The 8,337-nt window shown below is 37.0% G+C and overlaps 3 protein-coding genes across 5 annotated transcripts; 1 reads left to right on the forward strand and 2 right to left on the reverse strand.

The window, feature by feature from the left end:
* Nucleotides 1–30: 30 nt before the first annotated feature.
* On the forward strand, nt 31–2,215 carry LOC105562872. 2 transcript variants are annotated; one of them, XM_012014015.1, is made up of 5 exons: nt 31–125; nt 195–435; nt 508–690; nt 748–1,708; nt 1,796–2,215. In XM_012014015.1, the coding sequence occupies exons 2-5, from the start codon at nt 226–228 to the stop codon at nt 1,876–1,878; spliced, it is 1,437 nt and encodes a 478-aa protein (XP_011869405.1). In that variant the 5' UTR covers nt 31–125; nt 195–225; the 3' UTR covers nt 1,879–2,215. The 2 variants fall into 2 exon arrangements, with proteins under 2 accessions (XP_011869405.1, XP_011869406.1); XM_012014016.1 differs by having other exon boundaries at nt 44–106.
* An 88-nt stretch (nt 2,216–2,303) lies between these two features.
* LOC105562873 (sorting nexin-12) lies at nt 2,304–4,302 on the reverse strand. Its single transcript, XM_012014017.1, has 4 exons — nt 3,837–4,302; nt 3,347–3,442; nt 2,950–3,074; nt 2,304–2,801 (listed from the first exon to the last, which is right to left on the reverse strand). Exons 1-4 carry the CDS (start codon nt 3,999–4,001, stop codon nt 2,696–2,698), a joined length of 492 nt encoding a protein of 163 aa, XP_011869407.1. The 5' UTR covers nt 4,002–4,302; the 3' UTR covers nt 2,304–2,695.
* A 263-nt stretch (nt 4,303–4,565) lies between these two features.
* On the reverse strand, nt 4,566–8,232 carry LOC105562874 (ATP-binding cassette sub-family E member 1). 2 transcript variants are annotated; one of them, XM_012014019.1, is made up of 9 exons: nt 8,140–8,232; nt 7,444–7,666; nt 7,025–7,240; nt 6,734–6,941; nt 6,481–6,667; nt 6,005–6,411; nt 5,612–5,924; nt 5,303–5,537; nt 4,566–5,233 (listed from the first exon to the last, which is right to left on the reverse strand). In XM_012014019.1, exons 2-9 carry the CDS (start codon nt 7,654–7,656, stop codon nt 5,186–5,188), a joined length of 1,827 nt encoding a protein of 608 aa, XP_011869409.1. In that variant the 5' UTR covers nt 7,657–7,666; nt 8,140–8,232; the 3' UTR covers nt 4,566–5,185. The 2 variants fall into 2 exon arrangements, with proteins under 2 accessions (XP_011869409.1, XP_011869408.1); XM_012014018.1 differs by having other exon boundaries at nt 8,105–8,214.
* Nucleotides 8,233–8,337: the final 105 nt, after the last annotated feature.

Below are 8,337 nucleotides of genomic sequence, written 5' to 3' on the forward strand. Positions count from 1 at the left end.
TAGTGACTCCTTTTAGCGCTGCCGTCGCATACCGGACATGAGTTTACCGATCTTGATCTCACTCAAGAAAAGAGACGCTAATCTTTTCCTAACGGCAGTCGGTCCGGTCGGTCGGCAGTTCACTCGTTAGTTTTGTCGAAAGTATTAACACGTATATGTAATCAATATTGAGAGAAATTACCTTTTTTTCACAGATGTACAAACATCTTCATTTATGTCTATGTCATGCGATGTGACGATACGTTCGCTCCAATGATGACGGCTGATCGTGTCGACGCTTCTTTTACATTGAAAAAGGAAGAGTATGTCTGCAACGACAGCGACAGCGACAGCGACAGTGACAATATCTCATCTATGCCCTTACCGTCGCTCTCTAGAAATCATTCCGTCATTGTTGACGAATCCAACAATGACTTTTTACGTCTCTCTACAATGGCACGTTTGCATATATCTCGAGTTTAAAGTCACTCGAGTGACTTAAAATATCATTAATGTATATTTGCATAGGTCCGGACTGTATATTGGTCTTATCTTCACAAGTGCTTACTTAGTAATTATGCAACTTGTTGCAAACAAAGTGATGCCGACACATCAAGCATCCAAGTGAAAAAGTATACGGACCAAATGGAGCTGCATGCTGTCCAGTTGGCGTTGGAAGCTAGTCTATACAGACGAAATATGCTGAGAATGGTAAAAATATTTAACATATCCTTTACTCTCGCTGTAACAACCTGTTTGTCTTTGTAGATTGCAGATGTCAAGTCGCATACAGTCAACAAGAAGGTGTATAAGAAATTGGTCATATTTTTAGAAACACCTAATGACAGAATTGACATTGGCATACAAACAGATGACACGTCGATGGACTTGGAAGGGACAAATGTGTCGCCGTCGCAAGTTAACAATTTCGGCGAAAGCAGAAACGCCACGAAAGATTCTTGCGACGAGACGGATACGCATAGCGTTGCGAAAGAAGAATCTAACGAAGCTAGTCAAGCATTTGAGAGTCGGATCGATTCGAATACCATCGGAAATGAAGATGAACATTCCCAAGACTCCTTGTTACAACATATGGAGGATATGTTTTGCGAAAGCGACGATAGTAGTGATCTCACGAGATTAATTGAGAAACATTCTGGTGTTACTAAAGCAAATATCGATAAGGAAATCAACAAGATATGCTTGGAAGCGGACATTATTGCGAGCTCCAACCTTTTTGGTGTTCCAGTAGGTAATAGTGTTTCGAATGTACCAGCAAAGGCAAATACAAGTGAAGGGAAAATTAGCTTTAGTCGCTATAAGGAAATGCAAAGGAGATCCATTAAATCGAATTCATTAAATGAGACGCTATCGACAGAGAGCAAGCAAAAGCAGAAAGCAAATGCTATTTGGTTTGTCGAGCGTGTGCATCAAGTTTCGAAATTAAAAACTAAGATGACCGAGTTATCGCTCACTAATTATCGAAGATATGGTAGAGTAAAGGATAAGTTTCTTCATCTATTTGGGGAGTTTGAGGAAGACGAAATGATGCCGGATTCACCGATCTGTATAGAGGAACATTTACCGGCTTGCAAAGAAAGAATTGCACCTTGGATTGTCAAGTACTTGATGCCATTCTACAAAAAGAGAAGAATTAAAAACCGTCAGCTTTTCAAAGCTGTCGCAAAGTACATCACAGATAAGCTTATTATAGAGAATACATTTCCAGGTGAGTCAATCTGCCTTCTGTATTAATTTAAGTAGGATATTGTTTTCTAGTCTTAAAATATTCATCTTCTACATTTATATATTTCAGAACAAGAGTGCGTAAGTAAGTATATAGAAGGTTACTTCAGGAACAAGAAATTTATTAAGACTAAACAGGATATATATCTATAAAAGAATCTCTAGATATTTATTTAGACTTGTGCAACGTAAACAGGGTTGGGTAAGTTACTTGATAAAAGTTTCTACGGTTACACTTTTTTCTTTTCGCTAAAAATCCAACTAGTTATCGAGCAAATGTAACCGAGTTAAGTTACAGTTACCAAAAAAAGTAACCCAATCCTGAACATAAATTAGTGAAATGTAGAAATTACACTAATATAGAGACCATTATTGTCTTGCCCAACATTTTTCATGTATCAATTGTGCATTACACAATCAATATATGAATTATACATGTGTGTACGACAGTGTAAATATTCATGAATAAAACAAATTCTGCCATCATCTATACTGGTTGAAACGTCATTTGTTTATATCAAACGTTCCATGTTGACGCAGCAGCTACAAAAAATGAGGGAGTACATTTTACGGCATAATTCTTATGAATAATAACATTTTTTTATTTTACTCATTTCTTTTGTTATATAAACAGTATCATACGACATAACAGTAGACAGAATCAACCTATTAACATGTCAGAATGGTTTTTGCCAATTTACCATTTATTTGTTTCCTTATAAAGATGCTTAACTATACTTTTCGTGTAACAATATTTAAAGAGTATAACTAGAATGGTGGATATTTCCAAATAAGCATCCTGATTTGATATCATAGTACTGGAAGCTTACTTGGGTTTTTGCAAGAATATAGACGAATATTCGTGACTTCCAAATAAGATGTCAATGTAATGAAAACGCGATCTCGAGTGTGACAGATTGGTGGAAAAGGTATTTGCGATACTTTTTTTTTCTTTTCTTTTTATGGCGACTTATGTATTACGTATCTTTCCAGGTACATAGTTCTTATCTATTACCGGTTCCTGCAGAAACATATGCAAACATCGTTCGTTCTGTGCCAAGGGATGTCCAGCTATTCTGAAATATCAATAATTACATAATATAAACAGCTGTGTGTACACAATTTACTTATAGAAGCAAAAATGGTGAATAAAAATTTTAAAACAACGATCTCACGCATAGACATACAGACTGTGTAATTTCTCGTTGCGCGATAAATGCTCACTTGTTAACGAAAACCTCCAAGCCTTTTCTCCGATCTTCGATAAAGTCTTCCTCAAATATTCCATCGTCTCCACGAAAAGGCATTTGACGTTTCCACGCTTTCCCTGGTAAAGGTGGTACCACAATCTGCAATTTATAAGAGGAAAAAAAAACAAGAAATGATGTACGAATTCAATGTTGTAATAATAGAAATCATTTTAGGTGGAAAATTAGACACAAATTATCCAATTACACACGATAGTAAGGCTTATTAAGAGGAAATATATAATATTACAAGATTGATAATGTGATTTCGCGAGAGAGAACCTTACCTAGATTGAAAATGTTCAGAATAGCAGATTCGCATCATAGTAATTCAAACTCTTTTAAGCATAATTACCTCTCTCGGTAGAACTAACCTTACTATCTCTTTCTAATTCATTTCTCAGCCATTCAAAATCACTGTATCGTCTTCTTACTGTTGAGTCCTTAACTTTAAAGACTGGTAAGTTTGTCTGAAAAAAAAAAAAGAGTACGTGTCCTGGGAAATACACTCGCAACGTCTTAAAATATTTGCAATACGTACAATATGTGTATGCACAAAAGAATATATTTTGGTAAATTATTTATCCTTACTTTGCCAATGTTGCAACTTTGTTTAGAATTTATGGAAAACGTCAACAGAATGAAAATAAGAGATATTGGTGAGAAGATAATATTTATTCCGAAATGTACAGCAGAGAGTCTTTATCAATAGCGGATGATAGCGGGTACAGCCCACGTTGGGCACGATATTCGATGCGTCTGTTATGACGTTGCGTGCGTAAAGATGATTTCGGCATGACGAAAATGTGCCGACAATACGTACGCCGTTTAATACATAGAAAGGAAATTTTCGCTCCAACTCACCCTCATACGAACTTCATAATCGGTATATCGTTTCTTGCCGACGCCGTGCGTGATCGGATTAATCACGTCGATCTCAAGAAAATTCGCAGGCGCCGCATAAGCGTCATCCAGCGTTTGTTTTTTCACATTTAAGCGCCGTGTCGCGTCTACGGTTGTGTCGGCCATTTCAATTACAGATTTCAATTAAACACGCGTTCGTCTGGCCGAGCCTCTACAAAACACTACCGATATTTAGTGAATGTTGCGAAGCGCACCGCCAGAAACGTGCAGAAATGACAGCGCTTAGTAACTTGACACAATTCTCTCTCTCTCTCTCTCTCTCTCTCTCCCCCCCTTTTCTTCACCCTCCACTACACGTCACGTATTATACGCACCCTGTATGTTATGTACTACGTGCTGTCGCATGCTCCTACGTAAGTATAGAGATAATGCGACAGCACACGTTGGGAAATTCAGATGGTCGATAAACAATGTTTAATAATAAAAATTTTCTTTGGTTGGATAAAATATATACTATGTCTGTGGTCTATCCAGACAAACTTGTATAGCGCATAAATGTAGAAGGAATCTGATTGGTGCGTGCATACATGTTCACTTATGCGTAGACCCTAAGCCTTAAACCGGACCAATCACAGGCGATTATTCTTCTCAATATTGTAGATCCGGCCTTAGACTTAAGAATTTCAACCAATTGAGGGAAATGACCAATGCTGAAAATTCCGATTGGTTGATTATATATTTTTTATTTTAATCATTATACATGTATATAAAACCCTTTCCAAGTGTAGATGTCTTTTTCCGTCGGCTCCCCCTGTTCATCAAACCATCGTCAGCGTTAAATGAAAAATAACCCTTATTTTAAAAGACAATTGGACAAGTGCTTTGCATATTGTTTGCAATTAAATATTATTCCGTTATTATAGTGGATGTACATGTAGATACGTTCAAGGGATATTACAATCTTCTTACTCTATATTAGATATGTGCAAATTATATAGATTAACGAATATACTTGTGAGAAATTCATCTTTACATCCTCAACTTTATCCTTAAATAATCCATATTCAAATAATTTGCATATTTACTAAATCAAGTATCCTATAGTAGTATGTATTACATATTTTGCATTATTGGCGGAATAAAATTATTTTCTTTCAGCTAAAGTGACATTTTTCCATTGAATAATGTTTAAAATAATGATTCATATAGAACGTCTAGCGTTAATATCTCAATACGATCAATCGTACATTCATATTCTTGGCATTTAAAAAGTATAAAGATTGAAAAATTTCCTCGACAATAATTTATACGTGCATTTGACTTGCGCCACCAAGATGACGCAGTGTAGTTTATTCTTCCAAAAAGAAGTACTGTCCAGCTCTCTTCTGGTCCAAGTCCTATGGAAAAAAGATAATAATTGACAATTGAACATTAGAGAAAGTTACATTAACAAAAGTTACACATACCTTTACCGATTGATTTTTATTAATTCTTGGTCTGAAATTGTTGGGATCTCTTCTGAAAGTGATGCCCAATAGTTCGAGAAATCTATTCATACCGTTTAACAAAGACTGAGGACTATGAGCAGTGGTTGCTAAGGACGGTGTACCAGAAAATACTATTACACGATCAGCCAAGTATGTAGCCATGATGAAATCGTGTTCCACTACGAATCCTGTTTTCTTTGCATGTAATATAAATCTGAAGTGTAAATTTTTTTAGTAGCGTTGATTGCATCCCAGTACGCTCGTCTCTCTAGACGACTTATTACATACCTCTTGATGACCTTTGCAGCAACCAAACGTTGTTCGGAATCCAAATATGCGGATGGCTCGTCAATTAGATAAACATCAGCTGGCTTTCCAAGGCAAAGAGCTAAAGCGACTCGTTGTAACTCTCCACCAGAGAGATTTTGCACTTCTTGATCCATGATATCGTCAATCTTCAAAGGTTTCATTACGTCAGTTACAAATTGAGGATGCACGTATGCGTCTCGGACCTTCTCGTGTAACAGCTGTCTCACGACACCTTGGGATTTAGGGCTTATCTTTTGTGGTTTATAACTGATGTGAAGTTGAGGAATACTTTCTGCGAAGCAACAATTTCAACAATTTATCATGTGATATGTGATATGTAAACACTGCAAGTATCGTACAAATAAAATATACCTGATCCATCATCCGGAGGTAAGTTGCCAGCTAACATTCTGATAAATGTTGTCTTACCAGTCCCATTCTCCCCCAATAAAACAAGTATTTCCGAGTCGGTAAACTGCCCTTTCTCGACTTTCAAGCTAAACGATCCCATTGTCTTTGCCATAGCTGGGTACTCGTAGTGGTTCATGCGTTTCACTTCTTCCTCGGTGGCACTTTCTGCCACTTTGAACACGAGAGATTCTTCGCGAAATCGTAAATTTTCCGTAGGAACAAACCCATCGAGGAAAATATTTATTCCTTCTCTCACGGAAAAAGGCATGGTAACAACGCCGTATGCCCCGGGAACGCCATATAGGCAACAAATGAAATCGGACAGATAGTCCAAAACTGATAAATCGTGCTCCACTACTATTATAAACCTGTGGACGTGTTAAAACAAGTGATACATCAATCTAATAGAAACTAATCCTTCTTTTTCAACTACTCACTTGTCAGGATGAATGAGAGATCTAATAGTCACGGCAGCATTGAGACGCTGTTTGACATCTAGATAGGAAGAAGGCTCGTCGAACATGAAAATATCTCCGTTCTGGATGCATACCATTGCACAAGCAAATCGCTGAAGCTCACCACCAGAAAGTGCATCGATACCTCGATCACGTATATGTAGCAAATCTGCCAATGATTTACATTAGCGACGGTATGAAAATTTCTCTCCCGATACTCGATCCCCCTACTTACCAAGCATTTCGCATATTTCCATTTGATTCTTGCATTCGTCCTTTTTATCTAAAAGCTGCTGCACAGTACCTTTCACGGCTTTGGGAATTTGGTCAACGTACTGAGGTTTAATGAGTGCCTTAAGATCGTCTTCCAAAATTTTGGTAAAATAATTCTGCAGCTCGCTACCTCTGAAATGACTCAGAATTTCTGTCCAATCTGGTGGATCCTGCTCAAAAATGCTCAATCAATTTTGCTACGTGTACATTATAATATATGTTGTATACACTAGAAAACACAGCAATTACATACAGAATATCTCCCCAAGTTTGGCTTCTGCTTGCCAGCTAAAATTTTCAGAGCAGTTGATTTACCAATCCCATTAGTTCCTACAAGTCCTAGAACTTCACCAGGACGTGGAATAGGAAGTCTATGAAGCTTAAATGAGTTTTTCGAATAACGATGAGTCGTTTCCTTCTCTAAATTGCTGGGAAGATTGATGATAGATATCGCTTCAAATGGACATTTCTACAACAAACAATCTTTCATTCACATCAACGTTGAAAGTTATTTACTGTTGCCGCACAATATTTAGAGACAAGCATTGCCACAGGAAAGGTACGAGTAGTCTCTGCACTTTATTCCATTCCGTTCATTATCATTCTAAATAATGGCATGTTAGTTTTACTAGAAATGTCACTTGTACAAAACTTATTATACAATCAAATTACCTTGACACAAATACCACAGCCAATGCATAGTTCCTCCGAGATGGCTGCTATTTTACTGTTGGGATTAACTTCTATACAAAGTTTTCCCATTCGTACCACAGGACAAGACTTTTTGCATTCTTGCCTACATCGTTTAGGTTTACATTTATCGGAATTCACGATCGCTATACGGGTCAAACGATCCGTCTCCTCCATCGACTTCTTCGGCGGCATGGTGGATATGCTAATTTAGCAAAGAAATATAGCTCAATTATTATATTATATATATATATATATAAAGAACACAAGACAATCTTGAAAAATCATGTCATGTAAAATTATCAAGTGACAAAAACAGACAAAATATATAAATACACTTTGCAACCTCATTGGAGCGAAATTGAACAAGCAAAAGGAGAAAGAACGTCGAATAGGCGATCAACACATTGAATAATTCATTCAATTACCATACTGGGTGAATCTATTTTAATTATTGCTGTAAAAGCTGCCAACCCCGCGCTACTTCTAACCTATAACTCAAATCGTAAACGACGGATTCGAATGACGCTACCGCATAAAATATCAATGTCATTATGATGGATGCATGTATAGTTTTTAGAAATAATATGGTTCAATCCTACAAGCAATTTGTATACAAGAAACATGTTACGTCTATATGTACCGTAAAAAGTAAGTCGAAAACGTGGATCAACTCACAGGAAGTGATTCCAATCTCCAAATGACCTTACTAAACCGCGTTTCGATCTTTCGACAGGAACTTGATCTATTTCCACATTTCTACGCCAGGGTACGCTGAAAATCAGCTACGCTTTCACCATAGGTTAAAACGTATCAAAGATATGTGATCATGTTTAACATAATGGCCGTATCACTGGGTGCGTTCAGAATACATAG

The sequence above is a fragment of the Vollenhovia emeryi genome, unplaced genomic scaffold (assembly GCF_000949405.1).
Source record: "Vollenhovia emeryi isolate VEMERY1.0 unplaced genomic scaffold, V.emery_V1.0 DF939183.1, whole genome shotgun sequence".
Lineage (NCBI taxonomy): Eukaryota > Metazoa > Arthropoda > Insecta > Hymenoptera > Formicidae > Vollenhovia > Vollenhovia emeryi.

Excerpts from the sequence above, each read along its gene's own strand:
- LOC105562872 (XM_012014015.1), top strand. The coding sequence starts at position 226 with ATGCGATGTGACGATACGTTCGCTCCAATGATGACGGCTGATCGTGTC. Across the intron at positions 691-747 it reads GACGAAATATGCTGAGAATG|ATTGCAGATGTCAAGTCGCA; the intron begins GTAAAAATATTT and ends TTGTCTTTGTAG. Across the intron at positions 1,709-1,795 it reads TATAGAGAATACATTTCCAG|AACAAGAGTGCGTAAGTAAG; the intron begins GTGAGTCAATCT and ends TATATATTTCAG.
- LOC105562873 (XM_012014017.1), bottom strand. The coding sequence starts at position 4,001 with ATGGCCGACACAACCGTAGACGCGACACGGCGCTTAAATGTGAAAAAA. Across the intron at positions 3,443-3,836 it reads ATTATGAAGTTCGTATGAGG|ACAAACTTACCAGTCTTTAA; the intron begins GTGAGTTGGAGC and ends TTTTTTTTTCAG. Across the intron at positions 3,075-3,346 it reads AATTAGAAAGAGATAGTAAG|ATTGTGGTACCACCTTTACC; the intron begins GTTAGTTCTACC and ends TATAAATTGCAG.
- LOC105562874 (XM_012014019.1), bottom strand. The coding sequence starts at position 7,656 with ATGCCGCCGAAGAAGTCGATGGAGGAGACGGATCGTTTGACCCGTATA. Across the intron at positions 6,942-7,024 it reads CAAACTTGGGGAGATATTCT|GATCCACCAGATTGGACAGA; the intron begins GTATGTAATTGC and ends ATTTTTGAGCAG. Across the intron at positions 5,538-5,611 it reads GCTGCAAAGGTCATCAAGAG|ATTTATATTACATGCAAAGA; the intron begins GTATGTAATAAG and ends TTTACACTTCAG.